Genomic DNA, 20,662 nt, shown 5'->3' with positions numbered 1-20,662 from the left:
GACATAAGCGTGAACAACTATTAAAATATCATAATTATTTTCTCAATCAGTATTTTTTCCTCTTGTTTACTAGTACAATATAAAAATATGGTATATTTAAAACAAGATACATTTCCTAGAGAAGCATAGTTGCTTAAGATATTACATCTTGTTTTCAAGTAATTTATCTTGAATTAAGTGTATATTTCATATACCAATAAACCATTTTTCTTTGTTTATGTCTTGGTTTAAGCATTAAACCAAAAAAAGGTGTAAGAATAATAAAGCTAATTATAAGACACATTTTCAAGTCTTATCATCTTACACAATTTAGTTTCTAAACTAATATGGTATCTTGTTTTAAGGATGTTTAGATATTTTAATTGCTAAAGTCAAACTATCTAAACATTACTTTTGTGATTGATTAAGAAAGGTACTTAAATATTTTTGCAAAGTACTCATTAATTATTTATTTAAGTTCATTCCAGGGTTTCAACAGAATTCTTCCACCAGCTTTGCTACTCTTCTTATTTTCATTATTTCATCACTATCCACTGAGAATGGGTCTTTTCCTTCTGCAACAATAACATTTCATTGCACATCTGGAGCACTTCATTTTAGAAAAAAGTGCAGGACCTGCAAGCATTGGCGTAACTCACCATCAGTCTGCACATGGAGAACAGCACGCTGAAAAGGGTGTCCAGGGCGCACTTGCAGTCCTTTGTACCACTCTCACCCTGACAAAGAGAGAGAGAGAGAGAGAGAGAGAGAGAGAGAGAGAGAAAGATACTTACAGCTACAAGCACTGCTGACTCTACCGCTGTTAAACCACATAACATGAAACATGCTCCTACTACACCACAGTGTCACAACATGGCATAATATTTATGCTTGCAGGTCCAACTCAGATTGTTTACCGTCATGCTAACCACAGTATGTACAGGGACAGAGCAGAGTATGAATAGATGAGTAGGATAAACTGAAATGACAACTAAATGTCCCTTTAAAATCTGTCATACATTTTACTGTCATTCATACTGATTTGACGTTGATTATCAAGGATTGGGGTATACAAATTTACAGTATGGGGTGGACTTCAATGTTAAAATACAATATTTTCAAGTGCATGTTTCAATAGAAAAGTGCAACAGAACTAAGACGTAAAAACATACTCTCCGAAGTCTAGGTCACATTTCACCCCAAGTTCAGAAGAATAAATAAGAAATTATATTTAGCATAAAGAAATGTAAGCCCATTTTTATGCGCTTTACTATTACAGGTAATTTTCAAAAATACATATTTAAATAGAAGTGCAAGCTTATCCAGTCAAATAATAATAATTTACTGTTCAAATAAAATCAGACATGAAATTAGACGGGACATTTTTACACTGACACATTTTTCATCAGTTTCTGCAAGTACATTTTCTTCCAAAATTCTGATTACAGTCACATGTCTAGACATTTTACATTTATTTTGGAATGTACATTATTCTATGGTGATAAAACAATAACTATAATAAATGTTTGTAATTATTTAAACTAGCATTATTTAAAGGAAGTACAACAATTACAATATAGGGCATTTTGACAATTTATATCAAAATAGACTATAGAAATTTTGCTATATGGTGTACATCTTGATACGTAAATATATAATATGCGCAGCATGTGCAAACCTATCAGTAGGTAGGATTTCGCGTGAGATGGAGGAAATTGAGGAAGCATTGCCGGGATTTTTCCTGCATTGAAAATTTCTGCAAATTGAAATGACATTCATCTTGCATTTGGTGCTTCATAAGTGCTAAATATGCTTCTCATTTTCTCACGTGCATCTGTACTTTAAGATCTGGAGTATGCAACCCAGCAGGTTTCCCGACATTTGTGCTCCAGAAATAGGAGAGAATAGGAGAGCGCAGAGCAGGATTTTATCATTTTTAAATTAAAGCGCTTTGGAGGAAGTCAAACATCTCAAATGGCTAGACAGCACAAAATACTAACCACCACTGAGGAGATAACCAGCTACAACATTGTGTGATGTACCAAAAAAAAATATTTACCTACATAGTAAAATAAAATTCTTGGAGGTGACTTAAATAATTAAGAGCCTAATGAAGTGTTCATTTTCATTGGATGTTTTTTACTTTCCCATTACTGTAAGGAGAATTGGGTTGGAGAACGTGCTTTGTTATCACTAAAATAATGTCACAAAACAAACAAATCTTAATGGTAAAAATAGGATTAATTTTCTTTAAGCAAAATATTATTTATTCCTTTTTTACTAATGGAGAGAAATATGACCCAGGTATATTCTTGACAGGTTTCGCGAGATTCACCAAGTAATAAAAATAAGCCTGCGCTGTACTGTGTTTGCTTATGAATTTAAGCCTACCTTCAGTCGCCTGCGGTTTGTCCGCACATACCAGTTGGTGAGCATATCCACAAACTTGACAAGCTTGGGAACCACTGTATAGAGTCTGTATGCTGGAAAAACAAATCACACAATCAAAATATTTCAGACTGTCTTTACTGCAATGTCTTATTTAAGGAATTTGCACGTAGGAGCTCCACATTATTAATTAGTGTGGTGGGAGCGAGTGGTTAGTTTGATCAGAACTCACCTCCCATCTCATCTCTGAAGAACTGAATGAGTGACTGAGTGAAGGACTGGATCCATTTATCCATGATGTTGTCACTTAAGCTGGCTGTCCTCTCATTGTACAAGAACTCTGTGCCATCTTCCTAATAAGCATAGAAACCAGAAAAATCCAAGTAAGCACTAATTCGGGACAATGTTCATCCCATTAGCCTTACCCAAAAAATTATCTGGACACTTTACACATCTTACAAAAGTCTGAATATCACTGTATACAACATATCAAACTGTCATCAAACTATCAAACAAAATATCAAATTGCCATCTGCAAACAAATGATGCTTGAGCATTTCTCAGAACCAACTTCGCTATTCTTAGCAATTTTACCAATGACCAAATTTACCAATTGCAAATGGTGTCAAAGTGCTTTTCAAAGGATTTATGAAGTAAATGACATTAAAGTTGACACAGGTGTGAAAGCAGAGTAACTTTTTTGGGGGGCTACTGTACTGTACATGACAGAATTCAAATCTGTGTGTATTTTAAGGAAGTTAACTTTACTGAGAATGCCATATTCAGAGTTTGCATTTATCTAGATGACCTGCTTTTCATTAATTGAGCTGTAGGACATGAGACGGTATACAAAAAGTTAAAACATATTGCTACAAGGACCAAAAGTATACATCAATGCTTGTATATATGCTTGTTTGACAGAGCCCTAGCAAAGATAAATATAAATATATATTTTATTGGATATTTAGTAAAGCAGTTTAAAAAATTATTTAAACATAAAACAACAGACAGGCATAAATTAAAATATCAAACACGATGATCAAAAAGGGGAGTATATTGATAACAAGTCAGAAACCCGTAACTAGTTAAACCATTGATAGATAGATAAATAATAATATAATAATAATAATAACTAGATAGGTACATTTCCTGAAGAAAATGTGAGTGGTGCTTGCCGTGGCAAAACTCGTGAAATAGCATGTTATAACTTGAAAAGAACAAAAATTATGGTCATAAATAAATCAACCCAGAAGTCTGTACGATTTTCTGGTGCAGAAATATGTGATTTGTTATTCGGTTGCTAGGGTAAGACCATGTGGTTGCTATGCAGTTACCAAGGTAATACAATACATGGCTCCTTTGCATCCTGAGTGAAATAAGTCAACCCGGAAGTCTGTACTGTTTTCTGCTGCAGAGATATGGGATTTGTTACTTGGTTGCTAGGGTAACCCCTCCTTGTTGCTAGGCAGTTACCATAGTGATTCTAATCAAGTGTCTTTGCCATCCTGATTGAAATAAACCAACCCAGAAGTCTCTACGTTTTTCTGATGCAGAGATATGTGATTTGATACTCGGTTGCTAAGGTAACCCCATCTGGTTGCTAGGCAGTTACCATAGTGATACTTTTCAAGTCTCCTTGCCATCCTGATTGAAATAAATCAACCCAGAAATCTCTACGATGTGCTGATGCAGAGATATGTGATTTGTTACTTGGTTGCTAGGGTAACCCCATCTGGTTGCTAGGCAGTTACCATAGTGATACTTATCAAGTGTCCTTTCCATCGTGATTGAAATAAATCAACCCGGAAGTCTCTACGTTTCTCTGATGCAGAGATATGTGATTTGTTACTCTGTTGCTAGGGTAACCCCATCTGGTTGCTAGGCAGTTACCATAGTGATACTAATCAAGTCTCCTTGCCATCCTGATTGAAATAAATCAACCCAGACGTCTCTCTGATTTTCTGGTGCAGAGATATGTGATTTGTTACTCTGTTGCTAGGGTAACCCCATGTTGTTGCTAGGCAGTTACCATAGTGATACTTATCAAGTGTCCTTGCCATCCTGATTGAAATAAATCAACCCAGAAGTCTCTCTGATTTTCTGGTGCAGAGATATAGTTACTGCTAAATGGTTGCTAGGGTACTCTGTTTAGTTGCTAGGGAGTGGCTTGGCAGCTGCCAATCATGAATCTCCAAAGGCTGCTTGTCAGTATGAATGATATAAACCAACTCCTATGCCTCTGTGACATTCAGAATGGAAGATATCCCTCTATGGATTTTGGTTGCTAGGTGCTCTAAATGGTTGCTTGGGCGTGGCTTGATAGCTTCACAATGATCCTGAGAGACTGATTGGTCATCTGAGTAAAATGAGCCTGCCCCCTCGTCTCTATGACACTGTGATCCAGAGCTATGTTCAATACAAAATCCCTATGCCTTTTCATTTCATGGGCCGTCCTACACCATTATAAGTCAATGGGGGCATTTTTGGGCAGCTCCTGCCCCCCAGGGGTGCAACTTTTACCCCATATTGAGGTATGCTCTTACAGAGCCTGCCAGCCTCTTCAAATGTGGCAAATCACACGTTTCTGTGAAATCCTCGATCGGAGCTGTGACGCGTCAAAGTTTGTCGCAATGTTAAGTCTATGGGATTTTTCGGCTGCTTTTTTGCCCCTGGGGCAAATACCATACCCCCGATCGCTTAGAAAAGTCATAGCACACGTGTCCTCAATAGGCCGTTCGATTTGACACCTCATTCGTGGGTCTACGCCAAATGGTGCAGGACGAGTTAGGTGCCGAACTTTTGAACGGAGATATAATAATAACTAGATAGGTACATTTCCTGAAGAAAATGTGAGTGGTGCTTGCCGTGGCAAAACTCGTGAAATAGCCTGCTTGAAAAGAACAGAAATTGTGGTCATAAATAAATCAACCCAGAAGTCTGTATAATTTTCTGGTGCAGAAATATGTGATTTGTTACTAGGTTGCTAGGGTAAGCCCATGTGGTTGCTATGCAGTTAGCAAGGTAATACAATACATGGCTCCTTTCCATCCTGAGTGTAATAATTCAACCCAAAAATCTGTACTGTTTTCTGGTGCAGAGATATGTGATTTGTTACTCGGTTGCTAGGGTAACCCCATGTGGTTGCTAGGCAGTTACCATAGTGATACTTATCAAGTCTCCTTGATATCCAGAGTAAAATCAGTCAACCAGGAAGTCTCTACGATGTTGTGATCCAGAGATATGTGATTTGTTATTTGGTTGCTAGGGTAACCCCTCCTTGTTGCTAGGCAGTTACCATAGTGATACTTATCAAGTCTCCTTGCCATCCTGAGTGAAATAAACCAACCCAGAAGTCTCTACGTTTTTCTGATGCAGAGATATGTGATTTGTTACTCGGTTGCTAGGGTAAGCCCATCTGGTTGCTAGGCAGTTACCATAGTGATACTAATCAAGTGTCCTTGCCATCCTGATTGAAATAAGTCAACCCGGAAGTCTCTACGTTTTTCTGATGCAGAGATATGTGATTTGTTACTCGGTTGCTAGGGTAACCCCATCTGGTTGCTAGGCAGTTACCACAGTGATACTAATCAAGTGTCCTTGCCATCCTGATTGAAATAAGTCAACCCGGAAGTCTCTATGTTTTTCTGATGCAGAGATATGTGATTTGTTACTCGGTTGCTAGGGTAACCCCATCTGGTTGCTAGGCAGTTACCATAGTGATACTAATCAAGTCTCCTTGCCATCCTGATTGAAATAAGTCAACCCGGAAGTCTCTACGTTTTTCTGATGCAGAGATATGTGATTTGTTACTCGGTTGCTAGGGTAACCCCATCTGGTTGCCAGGCAGTTACCATAGTGATACTAATGAAGTCTCCTTGCCATCCTGATTGAAATAAGTCAACCCGGAAGTCTCTACGTTTTTCTGATGCAGAGATATGTGATTTGTTACTCGGTTGCTAGGGTAACCCCATCTGGTTGCTAGGCAGTTACCATAGTGATACTAATCAAGTCTCCTTGCCATCCTGATTGAAATAAATCAACCCGGAAGTCTGTACTCTTTTCTGGTGCCGAGATATGTGATTTGTTTCTCGGTTGCTAGGGTAACCCCATCTGGTTGCTAGGCAGTTACCATAGTGATAGTAATCAAGTGTCCTTGCCATCCTGATTGAAATAAATCAACCCGGAAGTCTGTACTCTTTTCTGGTGCCGAGATATGTGATTTGTTTCTCGGTTGCTAGGGTAACCCCATCTGGTTGCTAGGCAGTTAACATAGTGATACTTATCAAGTCTCCTTGCCATCCTGATTGAAATAAGTCAACCTGGAAGTCTCTATGTTTTTGTGATGCAGAGATATGTGATTTGTTACTCGGTTGCTAGGGTAAGCCCATCTGGTTGCTAGGCAGATACCATAGTGATACTAATCAAGTGTCCTTGCCATCCTGATTGAAAGAAGTCAACCCGGAAGTCTCTACGTTTTCTGATGCAGAGATATGTGATTTGTTACTCGGTTGCTAGGGTAAGCTCATCTGGTTGCTAGGCAGTTACCATAGTGATACTAATGAAGTGTCCTTGCCATCCTGATTGAAATAAGTCAACCCGGAAGTCTCTATGTTTTTGTGATGCAGAGATATGTGATTTGTTACTCGGTTGCTAGGGTAAGCCCATCTGGTTGCTAGGCAGTTACCATAGTGATACTAATGAAGTGTCCTTTCCATCCTGATTGAAATAAGTCAACCCGGAAGTCTCTACGTTTTTCTGATGCAGAGATATGTGATTTGTTACTCGGTTGCTAGGGTAACCCCATCTGGTTGCTAGGCAGTTACCATAGTGATACTAATCAAGTCTCCTTGCCATCCTGATTGAAATAAATCAACCCAGAAGTCTCTCTGATTTTGTGGTGCAGAGATATAGTTACTGCTAAACGGTTGCTAGGGTACTCTGTTTAGTTGCTAGGGAGTGGCTTGGCAGCTGCCAATCATGAATCTCCAAAGGCTGCTTGTCAGTATGAATGATATAAACCAACTCCCATGCCTCTGTGACATTCAGAATGGAAGATATCCCTCTATGGATTTTGGTTGTTAAGGTGCTCGACAATGGTTGCTAGGGAGGGGCTAGGAAGTGTTGATTTGATGCATGATTGGCTGTTTGCTGTCCCGAGTCAAACGAGACCACCCTTGTGTTTCTATGACACTTCTATCCGGAGATATCCCTTTGATCTGTTTCAATAGAAGTCTATGGGACTTGTTGCTAAGGTGCTCTTAATGGTTGCTAGGGCGTGGCTTGATAGCTTCACAATGATCCTGAGAGACTGATTGGTCGTCTGAGTAAAATGAGCCCACCCCTGGTCTCTATGACACTGTGATCCAGAGCTATGTTCAATACAAATCCCTATGCCTTTTCATTTCATGGGCCGTCCTACACCATTATAAGTCAATTGGGGCATTTTTGGGCAGCTCCTGCCCCCAGGGGTGCAACTTTTACCCCATATTGAGGTATGCTCTTACAGAGCCTGCCAGCCTCTTCAAATGTGGCAAATCACACGTTTCTGTGAAATCCTCGCTCGGAGCTGTGACGCCTCAAAGTTTGTCACAATGTTAAGTCTATGGGATTTTTCGGCCGCTTTTTGCCCCTGGGGCAAATACCGTACCCGATCAGCTTATAAAAGTCATAGCACACGTGTCCTCAATAGGCCGTTCGATTTGACACCTCATTTGTGGGTCTACGTCAAGCGGTGCGGGACGAGTTAGGTGCCGAAGTTTTGTACGGAGATAGAATAATAATAAAAAGAAGAAAAATAAAAATAAGTATGTGAGATTACAATAGTGATGCTTTGCAAGCACCACTAACTAGATAGGTACATTTCCTGAAGAAAATGTGAGTGGTGCTTGCCGTGGCAAAACTCGATCAAACAGCATGTTGTAACTGGAAAAGAACAAAAATTATGGTCATAAATAAATCAACCCAGAAGTCTGTACGATTTTCTGGTGCAGAAATATGTGATTTGTTACTCGGTTGCTAGGGTAAGCCCGTGTGGTTGCTATGCAGTTACCAAGGTAATACAATACATGGCTCCTTTCCATCCTGAGTGAAATAAGTCAACCCGGAAGTCTGTAGTGTGTTCTGGTGCAGAGATATGTGATATGTTGCTCGGTTGCTAGGGTAACTCCATCTGGTTGCTAGGCAGTTACCATAGTGATACTAATCAAGTCTCCTGGCCATCCTGATTAAAATAAATCAACCCGGAAGTCTCTATGTTTTTGTGGTGCAGAGATATGTGATTTTTTACTCGGTTGCTAGGGTAACCCCATCTGGTTGCTAGGCAGATACCATAGTGATACTAATCAAGTGTCCTTGCCATCCTTATTGAAATAAGTGAACCCGGAAGTCTCTACGTTTTTCTGATGCAGAGATATGTGATTTGTTACTCGGTTGCTAGGGTAAGCCCATCTTGTTGCTAGGCAGTTACCATAGTGATACTAATGAAGTCTCCTTGCCATCCTGATTGAAATAAGTCAACCCGGAAGTCTCTATGTTTTTGTGATGCAGAGATATGTGATTTTTTACTCGGTTGCTAGGGTAACCCCATCTGGTTGCTAGGCAGATACCATAGTGATACTAATCAAGTGTCCTTGCCATCCTTATTGAAATAAGTCAACCCGGAAGTCTCTACGTTTTTCTGATGCAGAGATATGTGATTTGTTACTCGGTTGCTAGGGTAAGCCCATCTGGTTGCTAGGCAGTTACCATAGTGATACTAATGAAGTATCCTTGCCATCCTGATTGAAGTAAGTCAACCCGGAAGTCTCTATGTTTTTGTGATGCAGAGATATGTGATTTGTTACTCGGTTGCTAGGGTAAGCCCATCTGGTTGCTAGGCAGTTACCATAGTGATACTAATGAAGTGTCCTTGCCATCCTGATTGAAATAAGTCAACCCGGAAGTTTCTACGTTTTTCTGATGCAGAGATATGTGATTTGTTACTCGGTTGCTAGGGTAACCCCATCTGGTTGCTAGGCAGTTAACATAGTGATACTTATCAAGTCTCCTTGCCATCCTGATTGAAATAAATGAACCCAGAAGTCTCTCTGATTTTCTGGTGCAGAGATATAGTTACTGCTAAGCGGTTGCTAGGGTACTCTGTGTAGTTGCTAGGGAGTGGCTTGGCAGCTGCCAATCATGAATCTCCAAAGGCTGCTTGTCAGTATGAATGATATAAACCAACTCCCATGCCTCTGTGACATTCAGAATGGAAGATATCCCTCTATGGATTTTGGTTGTTAAGGTGCTTCGACAATGGTTGCTAGGGAGGGGCTAGGAAGTGTTGAAGTGATGCATGATTGGCTGTTTGCTGTCCCGAGTCAAACGAGACCACCCTTGTGTTTCTATGACACTTCTATCCGGAGATATCCCTTTGATCTTTTTCAATAGAAGTCTATGGGACTTGTTGCTAAGGTGCTCTTAATGGTTGCTAGGGCGTGGCTTGATAGCTTCACAATGATCCAGAGAGACTGATTGGTTGTCTGAGTAAAATGAGCCCACCCCTCGTCTCTATGACACTGTGATCCAGAGCTATGTTCAATACAAATCCCTATGCCTTTTCATTTCATGGGCCGTCCTACACCATTATAAGTCAATTGGGGCATTTTTGGGCAGCTCCTGCCCCCAGGGGTGCAACTTTTACCCCATATTGAGGTATGCTCTTACAGAGCCTGCCAGCCTCTTCAAATGTGGCAAATCACACGTTTCTACGAAATCCTCAGCTTGGAGCTGTGACGCGTCAAAGTTTGTCTCAATGTTAAGTCTATGGGATTTTTCGGCCGCTTTTTTGCCCCTGGGGCAAATACCGTACCCGATACGCTTATAAAAGTCATAGCACACGTGTCCTCAATAGGCCGTTCGATTTGATACCTCATTCGGTGGGTCTACGCCAAGCGGTGCTTGGGACGAGTTAGGTGCCGAAGTTTTGTTAAGAGATATAATAAAAATAAAAATAAAAAGTATAATAAGTATGTGAGATTACAATAGTGATGCTTTGCAAGCACCACTAATAAAAAAAATAAAAATAATAACTAGATAGGTACATTTCCTGAAGAAAATGTGAGTGGTGCTTGCCGTGGCAAAACTCGTCAAACAGCATGTTGTAACTTGAAAAGAACAACAATTATGGTCATAAATAAATCAACCCAGAAGTCTGTACGATTGTCTGGTGCAGAAATATGTGATTTGTTACTCGGTTGCTAGGGTAAGCCCATGCGGTTGCTATGTAGTTACCAAGGTAATACAATACATGGCTTCTTTCCATCCTGAGTGAAATAAGTCAACCCGGAAGTCTGTAGTGTGTTCTGGTGCAGAGATATGTGATTTGTTGCTCGGTTGCTAGGGTAACCCCATATGGTTGCTAGGCAGTTACCATAGTGATACTAATGAAGTCTCCTTGCCATCCTGGTTGAAATAAATCAACCCAGTAGTCTGTACGATTTTCTGGTGCAGAAATATGTGATTTGTTACTCGGTTGCTAGGGTACTCTGTTTAGTTGCTAGGGAGTGGCTTGGCAGCTGCCAATCATGAATTTCCAAAGGCTGCTTGTCAGTATGAATGACATAAACAAACTCCCATGCCTCTGTGACATTCAGAATGGAAGATATCCCTCTATGGATTTTGGTTGCTAAGGTGCTCGACAATGGTTGCTAGGGAGGGGCTAGGAAGTGTTGAGGTGATTCATGATTGGCTGTTTGCTGCTCCGAGTCAAACGAGACCACCCTTGTGTTTCTATGACACTTCTATCCGGAGATATCCCTTTGATGTCTTTCATTAGAAGTCTATGGGACTTGTTGCTAAGGTGCTTTAAATTGTTGCTAGGGGGTGGCTTGATAGCTTCACAATGATCCCGAGAGATTGATTGGTCGTCTGAGTAAAATGAGCCTGCCCCCTTGTCTCTATGACACTGTGATCCAGAGCTATGTTCAATCCAAAATCCCTATGCAATTTCATTTCATGGGCCGTCCTACACCATTGTAAGTCAATGGGGGCAATTTTGGGCAGCTCTTGCCCCCCAGGGGTGCAACTTTTACCACATATTGAGGTATGCTCTTACAGAGCCTGCCAGCCTCTTCAAATGTGGCAAATCACATGTTTCTGCGAAATCCTCGCTCGGAGCTGTGACGCGTCAAAGTTTGTCGCAATGTTAAGTCTATGGGATTTTTCGGCAGCTTTTTTGCCCCTGGGGCAAACACCGTACCCGATACGCTTATAAAAGTCATAGCACACGTGTCCTCAATAGGCCGTTCGATTTGACACCTCATTAGGTGGGTCTACGCCAAGCGGTGCAGGGACGAGTTAGGTGCCGAAGTTTTGTACGGAGATATAATAATAAGAAGAAAAACTAGATGGGTACATTTCCTGAAGAAAATGTGAGTGGTGCTTGCCGTGGCGAAACTCGATCAAACAGCATGCTGTAACTTCGAAAAGAACAAAAATCACGGTCAGTAAATAAATCAACCCGAATTCTGTACGATTTTCTGGTGCAGAAATATGTGATTTGTTACTTCGGTTGCTAGGGTAAGCCCGTGTGGTTGCTATGCAGTTACCAAGGTAATACAATACGTGGCTTCTTTCCATCCCGAGCGAAATAAGTCAACCCGGAAGTCTCTACGTTTTCCGATGCAGAGATATGTGATTTGTTACTCTGTTGCTAGGGTAACCCCATGTGGTTGATAGGCAGTTACCGTAGTGATACTTATGAAGTGTCCTTGCCATCCTGATTGGAATAAATCAACCCAGAAGTCTCTCTGATTTTCTGGTGCAGAGATATAGTTGTAGCTAAACGGTTGCTAGGGTACTCTGTTTAGTTACTAGGGAGTGGCTTGGCAGCTGTCAATCGTGAAACTTCAAAGGCTGCTTGTCAGTATGAGTGATATAAACCAACTCCCATGCCTCTGTGACATTCAGAATCGAAGATATGCCCCTATGGATTTTGGTTGCTAAGGTGCTCGACAATGGTTGCTAGGGAGGGGCTAGGAAGTGTTGAGGTGATTCATGATTGGCTGTTTGCTGCCCCGAGTCAAACGAGACCACCCTTGTGTTTCTATGACGCTTCTATCCGGAGATATCCCTTTGATCTCTTTCATTAGAAGTCTATGGGACTTGTTGCTAAGGTGCTTTAAATTGTTGTTAGGGCGTGGCTTGATAGCTTCACAATGATCCCGAGAGACTGATTGGTCGTCTGAGTAAAATGAGCCCACCCCCTTGTCTCTACGAAACTGTGATCCAGAGCTATGTTCAATACAAAATCCCTATTTCATGGTCCGTCCTACACCATTGTAAGTCAATGGGGGCAACTTTGGGCTGCTCCTGCCCCCCAGGGGTGCAACTTTTACCCCATATTGAGGTATGCTCTTACAGAGCCTGCCAGCCTCTTCAAATGTGGCAAATCACACGTTTCTGTGAAATCCTCGATCGGAGCTGTGACGTGTCAAAGTTTGTCGCAATGTTAAGTCTATGGGATTTTTCGGCCGCTTTTTTGCCCCTGGGGCAAATACCGTACCACCGATCGCTTATAAAAGTCATAGCACACGTGTCATCAATAGGCCGTTCGATTTGACACCTCATTCGTGGGTCTACGCCAAACGGTGCGGGACGAGTTAGGTGCCGAATTTTGAACGGAGATATAAAAATAAAAACTAGATAGGTACATTTCCTGAAGAAAATGTGAGTGGTGCTTGCCGTGGCAAAACTAGTTAGGTGCCGAAGTTTTGTTAAGAGATATAAAAAATAAGAAAAATAAAAATAATAAAAATAATAAGTATGTGAGATTACAATAGTGATGCTTTGCAAGCACCACTAATAAGTATGTGAGATTACAATAGTGATGCTTTGCAAGCACCACTAATAAGTATGTGAGATTACAATAGTGATGCTTTGCAAGCACCACTAATAATAAGTATGTGAGATTACAATAGTGATGCTTTGCAAGCACCACTAATAAGTATGTGAGATTACAATAGTGATGCTTTGCAAGCACCACTAATAATAATAATAATAAGTATGGCGAATAACAATAGTGATGCCTTGCCTTTGGCAAGCACCACTAATAAGTATGTGAGATTACAATAGTGATGCTTTGCAAGCACCACTAATAATTATAATAATAATAAGTATGGCGAATAACAATAGTGATGCCTTGCCTTTGGCAAGCACCACTAATAATGTTAAAAAAAAACTTTAAAAAAAAATTAATTTAACTTTAGAAAGTTATTTTAGAGAAAACAATATTGTCTCATACACAAGTCTGTTTGGATGAAGCAAATGCACAGAACACTTGTTTAGACAGAACAATTCTGTTAAGATGTTGTGCCCTCTTAAAATGTAATTCTAACCTATAGTTGCAAGTATTACAGTGAAGTACATTGTATTTGACCTCCAGACTCTCAGTGTATCAAAGTTTAGGGGGCCCTGGCCTGTAGTATGGTGTCTAGCACAGGTTGAAACAGCCTTAGTGTGCCAGATGAGCCCCGTTTATTTGGGAAACATGAAGCCTCCACTGCTCCGGTGGGAATGCCAGGGAGGCCTCAAGCTTGCGATAGCAGAACTTTTTTCTGGGGAATTTTCCATGGAGGAGCACATCCAGCAACTCTACCAGCTCAGGAAACTGAGGACTTAGCGGCACTGTTTACTTGTCCTGTCAAAACTTGCACAATACTTGGTGAAAATAGCGCATCTATGAGTGTTACAAAAATATGTGTTTTGGTCACGTTATATACCTTGTGTAGTCTTTGGACGTTCTGCACCAGGAAGCGATAGGCATTGTACCAAGGCAGGAAGACATCTTTGAGGACGTCTCTCACCCCCTCTTCTTTAAAGCGAAGATTCTCTGCACGCACCACAGGAGAGTTGATCAGATACAGTCTGTGGGGAGAGATGTAAAGTGAAGTCTTAATTTATATGGATAAAACCAGTGAAATCAACACAGTAAAAACATGAGGAAAATCATCCACTGCATGAGGGTCTCTCAGGCTTTCTTTTCAGTGAGTGTGTTAACATGAACATCAATAATCTAATAGCTATCAAAAATCACCTCATTCTAAAAACTCGATGACGTGGGAAAAGGTCTCCGTTACATAAGTAAACTTGGTTCCCTGAAAGGACGGTACGAGATGCTTTGTGTATAGCAAACTATATGGGAGCTCCTTGCAGCAGTGACGATTTAGATTCACACCTTATTGGCAAATGGCGCTTGGTGCTCCATCCATTTTGCGAGCAACATCACGGACTGTGTTACCAAGAGCCATAAAATCAAGAACAAATTGAGCTTTTTGTTTTTCAGTAACAATAGCAAATAGACATGAAAAATTTTTCATATTTTTTTTTTTTTAAGTAATCTTATTCATATAAAACTACCTAATATAGTGACATATTCCTTAATTAGTGATAATTAGAAACCAATGATTCAATGCTCTCAGAATTTGACTGAGAAGTAAACCTGTCAATTAAATATTTTGGGCTTACTAAAGTAATCCAGCAAAGGACAGTGAGTACTTTTCTTTATCTCTTGTCAATATTGTTGTTTGATTAATATTAAGGTCAATTAGTCTGCAATTACACATCGGACAGTTCAAATATTTTTGAGAAGATTTTTTGGCCTTTTTTTTGCCTCTCGCAACACGTTAACGTCTGTGTATCACGTCAAGATGGTGCAGATCTTGTCCCGTCTAATTACACACTAATAATATATTAACGGTTGTGTTTTTACATTCAAAGGTGTTAAAAAAATTTTTTTTTTAAAAATAAAACGCATTTGACTGTTCGTGCGCTCAGCTGAGAAGTACTCCTTAAAGTTGGCAAAACTTTAATTTGCACATCTAAAATGGTCTCCTCCTCCTAATAGTAATTCTCTTCTGGGAGGACTGACCAAAATATTGATTACTCATCATGCACTACACAGAGTTTTGTTCAATTAATTGCTCTCTAGAATTAAAATGACCCTCCCCCTATTGCCACTGACTAGTAAGTAGCAAATCATGGTTAATGGCTGTGACCTAAAAAAAGAAAAGTCCTTTGATATGTCCCATCCTGAGGCAATACTTCAACACAGGAAAGAAAACTGCATCCGCCAAGCCATCAGTCAAGCAGCAGTACCAAGAGAATCGTGAAATTTTACTGGTATATGGTCAACTAATCAAATGTTTGTTTTGTGACAACTCTACATCCCACTATAAAGCATGTTTATATTCTCTTGGCACTGGCAAAGACCACTAGACAGATGGCGGCAGAACCAATCAAGAATCAAAAGCCATGAAAAGCTCAACAATGTGGAACTCAAAGCTGTTAAAGACAAATACCACTGCAGCTCAGACTAAAAGCTATTTATCTATTAAATTAAACTACTGATGTACTTTTAGATGAGTCTAAGGTATTAGATGGATTCTAAGCTAACAGATCCAAAAATAGATGTTAATTAAGAATTTATAGAACTCAACACTCCTGTCGTGTGTATATGCTTTAGATGTACAAAAAATGTATCTTAATACATTGAGCTCTTTGTTTGACATTTCAAAATGCAAACGGATCTATTTTCTCTGAAACGCTGAATTACTGCTCTTAACTTTTTTGTACATTATTCTGAATGGATCAATAGTTTCTTCCAGCATTTAGTAAATAAATACTATACACAATAAGGCCGGGTGATATACAGTAGCTAAAAAATATTTATCTTTATTTTTTCAGCCTTTCAGCCAAATAAAAATTATATTTGACCATTTATGTATTTTCTCTGAAATTGCTTAAAGGGTGATTTTTTCCCCCTAATGTTTTCTCACACTGCTTTTTACTAAATAAACGTTGACGTTGAATGATATTAAATAATTTCAATTTAGATGCACCAACATAATAATACATTGTAATAAACAGAAATATACACATACATTTATTAAAATATATACGGTAATAATAGTAAAATTCCTTACAGATACTTTAGAGAACATGCCTTATTTGATGATTCAAATAACTGAATCAGTGTCTTGAACCGATTCACTGAAATGTGTTCTTCGAAATAACTGATCCATGTACACAAATCAAGCTTCCCAACTTTATCAGTATTTTTGTTTCTGAGTTTTTAATTGGAAATTCTATTAAAATATCTCTCTCACACTAGTGAGTTGGGACAGAAGGAACGGGTGCGAAACTGGCCTATTGTCACAAACATTTGAAAACTTCATAGCTAAATGAATTTGAGCTTTAAATTGGAAATGCTATTAAAATATCTCTCACACACTAGCGAGTCGGGACAGAAGGAATGGGTGCGAAACTGGCCTATTGTCACAAACATTTGAAAACAAAATAAAAAGCACTAAAATAATTCACTGTAGTGTAAATAGCAACAAAAAGCATCATTCTTTGCACTAAGTGCAAATAGTGTGGCAGGGACTATTCACACTCCTAATTAAATACTAACAATATCACTGCAGTGTGTTTATTGTGTTTATTTAGAGTCCCACAGAAACACTACTTCAAACCGTACCCCAATACCTAACCTACAAAAATGTACTTTGGTTTTACTACACTAACCATAGTTTCAATATTTTAGTCAAATCATAATAACCACAAAATTAAGCATAGAAAATATATTAACACCATATTACTGTAGTATATAAATTATATAAAATAAAAAGGTGTATTTTTTGAGCTGTAAATCATCTAAATCATCATTTTCACAGCGAGATTACGATTCTAGCTATTCTTCACCAATGTAATTTGCCAGTACATCAACAGAATAGTGTTGTCCTACCCACAAGGGGTTGTAGGTGCTCTAATTTGCATTGTGCATGCCAATGAACACACCTTAACCATTGTAATTTACTGCTTTAAAGCTGATGTGTGTAAATTTATAGCTGATGTGTATCTTTTTGACATTAAAAGTCTCTCATATCCCATTTTAATATTCAGAGTCAACTAAAAGTAAGCCATGTGCAGGTTGATTTCACATAAAAGTGTACCACTGTGGTTCTGAAGCACAATTAAAACATTTCTGTTTAAGCGGCACGTCTAACCCAAAACAGCAACAATGGCTCCATCAATGGTATGGTATGTGTTTGGGGTGGGAAATCTGTTATAACAACCAATTGAAGATGGGGGCAGTTTTTGCTAATCTCTTTGTACACAGTAATTCTGTTGGCTTGATGATGGCAACATACTGTCACAAACTCCTTCAATTTGCTTTAAGTTGCACTCTCTCTCTCTCTCTCTCTCTCTGATGGTTTATCTGACAATCTACGTGACAGCCTCACTATCTATCTAGGTAGATAGCTGGATGTTTGTCTCATTGTAATCTCTGTTGAATCAAACCTGAAACTTTGAAACTAGTTTTAAAAAGCTGTCAACCAACATCAAAGTTTGACTTGACAAACTTTACCTATTTATTTATTTTTTATTTTTTTTTGCAATTCCATTTGGTGGTGTAGCAATTGCACTTTAGCTTAATTTTAATATACGGAGAGGGAAAAAAGTATGTGATCCCCTGCTGAAATTGTATTTTTGCCCACTGAAACACAAATGATCAGTCTATACTTTGAATGGTAGGTTAATTTGAACAGTGAGAGACAGAACAACAACAAAAAAATCCAGAAAAACGCACGTCAAAAATGTTATAAAATGAATTGCATTTTAATGAGGGAAATAAGTATTCGCTCCCCTCTCAATCAGAGATTTCTGGCTCCCAGGTGTCTTTTATACAGGTAACGAGCTGAGATTAGGGCACAATCTTAAAGGGAGTGCTCCTAATCTCAGTTTGTTACCTGTATAAAAGACACCTGTTTACAGAAGCAATCAATCAATCAGATTCCAAACTCTCCACCATGGCCAAGACCAAAGAGCTGTCCAAGGATGTCAGGGCCAAGATCTACACAAGGCTGGAATGGGCTACAAGACCATTGCCAAGAAGGTGACAACAGTTGGTGCGATTATTCGCAAATGGAAGAAATACAAAAAGAACTGTCAATCTCCCTCTGTCTGGGGCTCCATGCAAGATCTCACCACGTGGAGTTGCAATGATCATGAGAACGGTGAGGAATCAGCCCAGAACTACACGGGAGGATCTTGTCAATGATCTCATGGCAGCTGGGACCATTGTCACCAAGAAAACAATTGGTAACACACTAACACCGTGAAGGACTGAAATCCTGCAGCGCCCGCAAGGTCTGAAGTTTGCCAATGAACATATGATTCAGAGGAGAACTGGGTGAAAGTGTTGTGGTCAGATGAGACCAAAATCGAGCTCTTTGGCATCAACTCAACGCACCGTGTTTGGAGGAGTTGGAATGCTGCCTATGACCCCAAGAACACCACCCCCACCATCAAACATTGTGGTGGAAACATTATGCTTTGGGGGTGTTTTTCTGCTAAGGGGACAGGACAAATTCACCGCATCAAAGGGGCGATGGACAGGGCCATATACAGCCAAAACCTTGGTGAGAACCTTCCATCAGCCAGGGATTCTGGATTTTTCTGGACAGTTCTGGATTTTTTTGTTGTTAATCTGTCTCTCACTGTTCAAATTAAACTACCATTCAAATTATAGACTGATCATTTGTTTATCAGTGGGCAAACAGACAATATCAGCAGGGGATCAAATACTTTTTTCCCCTCACTGTATAGGAAAAAGCATTTATACAGTATGCAAATGTGATAATTTTGGAAGTCATTTTTGATGGGGCATTCCCTGATAAGTATGTGTATTTTGGTTGTTTCAGTGTACGATAAATTAATGGATGTGTCTCATTATGAAGGCTGTTGCTAGGTAGGACGCATCCTTTGTAGGTAGAGGTATACCGAGCTCTTAACTTAGAATTAGCTTTGTTTAAAAGAGACGGCCTTTGTAGGACAAACAGAAACAGAACTACTCATGGTTGTTATGATGGCACGAACACTGAGTAAGAAAGGAATATCTGAGGTAAACTTTAAGAGGGCCCTTACAAAAATCAAGAGTTCATGGCAAGTTATTACATGCAAATGAGCTTTCCAGCAAACTTGTGGCAATTGTCCACTATAGCCAAAGGTTTCCAGGAGGTTCACCACTAACAGCGAAGAGCTGCAAACTTCTGGCAAACATTTGCGGCGAATCAAAAGCTTATTTGCATGTGAAAATAACAAGCAGCAAATTGGCTGCAAGTTTGTGGCTAGTTTAGAATTTGTAAGGGAGTTATAACTATGTAATGAAAACAAAATGGATTTTGCAGCTGTACTTTTGCATTTACTTTATAATACATTAATTTAAATTATATTATTATAATTTCACATTCTATATTTTAGTCTAGTCTACTGAGCTATTACACGGGAATTAACATTCCTTGCATTTGAATATCATATTTTTGCGTAAATCGGAGTCATTTTTTCAGATTGCAAAGGTTGCATTTTAAGGCTGTATTCTGAGTGCCCTACTTGTTTTCTCAAACAAGACAGCTTCTGTGATGTAAGCAGCTGAATAATGCAATCTAGGAAGCACACAGCCTTCGAAACGTGACACAGCTAATGTGTTTTGCTTACCTCAGTGCGTCAGCACCGTAGTTCTGCAAAATCAGGTTTGGATCTGGATAATTTTTTTTGCGTTTGCTCATTTTCTGTCCATCACTGCATAAACAACAAACATGCACAAAGACATTGAGTGTTTTTAGTAGGTCACTGGATCATTAACATGTGTTGTACCAGCATTGTGTTTCTGCCTGTGGACTTGAGCCTGTAAAGGCCATATGATAACCCCACAGGCCAAATAACATACTTGCTTATGACATTATACATTAAAGGGAAAATTCCCCCTAAAATAGAATTCTTATGCAACTCCAAACTTGTATGAATTGTTTTCTTCTGTGGAACACAAGAGGAGAAATTCTGAAGAACGTTGACACTGCGTTTTTATTTCTCTCCAAACAATGAAAGTGAGTGGTGATTGTGGCTGTCTGTCCCAAACATTCTACCTAAGTACTACTTTTGAGTTCCACAGGAAAAAAAAATTGTCATGCAGGTTAGGGTAAGTCAATAATGACAGAACTTGCATCTTGGGGTGAACTATCCCTTCAAACACAAAAGTAGGGAATGTATGTAGTTACCTGGCAAGAACCAGGCCGTTGACGATAACGTTCTTGAAAGGAGGTTTTCCAAACAGAGCGGTTGAGAGCACAAGCAATGTGTAAAACCTAAAAATGACAGATGAACAAATGGAAAAGATTTTGAAGACTAAGGAAGACTAACACTAAGGTGTTTGCATTGTGACATTTTCATGATAATTAAGAACATTGCATTATTTTTA

At 39.3% G+C, this 20,662-nt stretch overlaps 1 protein-coding gene across 2 annotated transcripts in view; it reads right to left on the bottom strand.

Moving 5' to 3' along the window:
* LOC127625691 (isoleucine--tRNA ligase, cytoplasmic-like) overlaps nucleotides 1-20,662 on the bottom strand; it is a 210,136-nt gene that overhangs the window by 50,413 nt on the left and 139,061 nt on the right. For both annotated transcript variants that reach the window (XM_052101027.1, XM_052101029.1), the window contains exons 17-22: nucleotides 20,463-20,549; nucleotides 19,903-19,986; nucleotides 14,127-14,271; nucleotides 2,600-2,720; nucleotides 2,371-2,462; nucleotides 639-716 (exon numbers count right to left, since the gene is read on the bottom strand). In XM_052101027.1, coding sequence (XP_051956987.1) covers nucleotides 639-716; nucleotides 2,371-2,462; nucleotides 2,600-2,720; nucleotides 14,127-14,271; nucleotides 19,903-19,986; nucleotides 20,463-20,549 — 607 coding nt within the window. The remainder of the gene's footprint in view (nucleotides 1-638; nucleotides 717-2,370; nucleotides 2,463-2,599; nucleotides 2,721-14,126; nucleotides 14,272-19,902; nucleotides 19,987-20,462; nucleotides 20,550-20,662) is intronic.

The sequence above is a fragment of the Xyrauchen texanus genome, chromosome 32 (genome assembly GCF_025860055.1).
Source record: "Xyrauchen texanus isolate HMW12.3.18 chromosome 32, RBS_HiC_50CHRs, whole genome shotgun sequence".
Classification (NCBI taxonomy): Eukaryota; Metazoa; Chordata; class Actinopteri; order Cypriniformes; family Catostomidae; genus Xyrauchen; species Xyrauchen texanus.
This window is presented reverse-complemented; position numbering and strand designations above follow the sequence as displayed.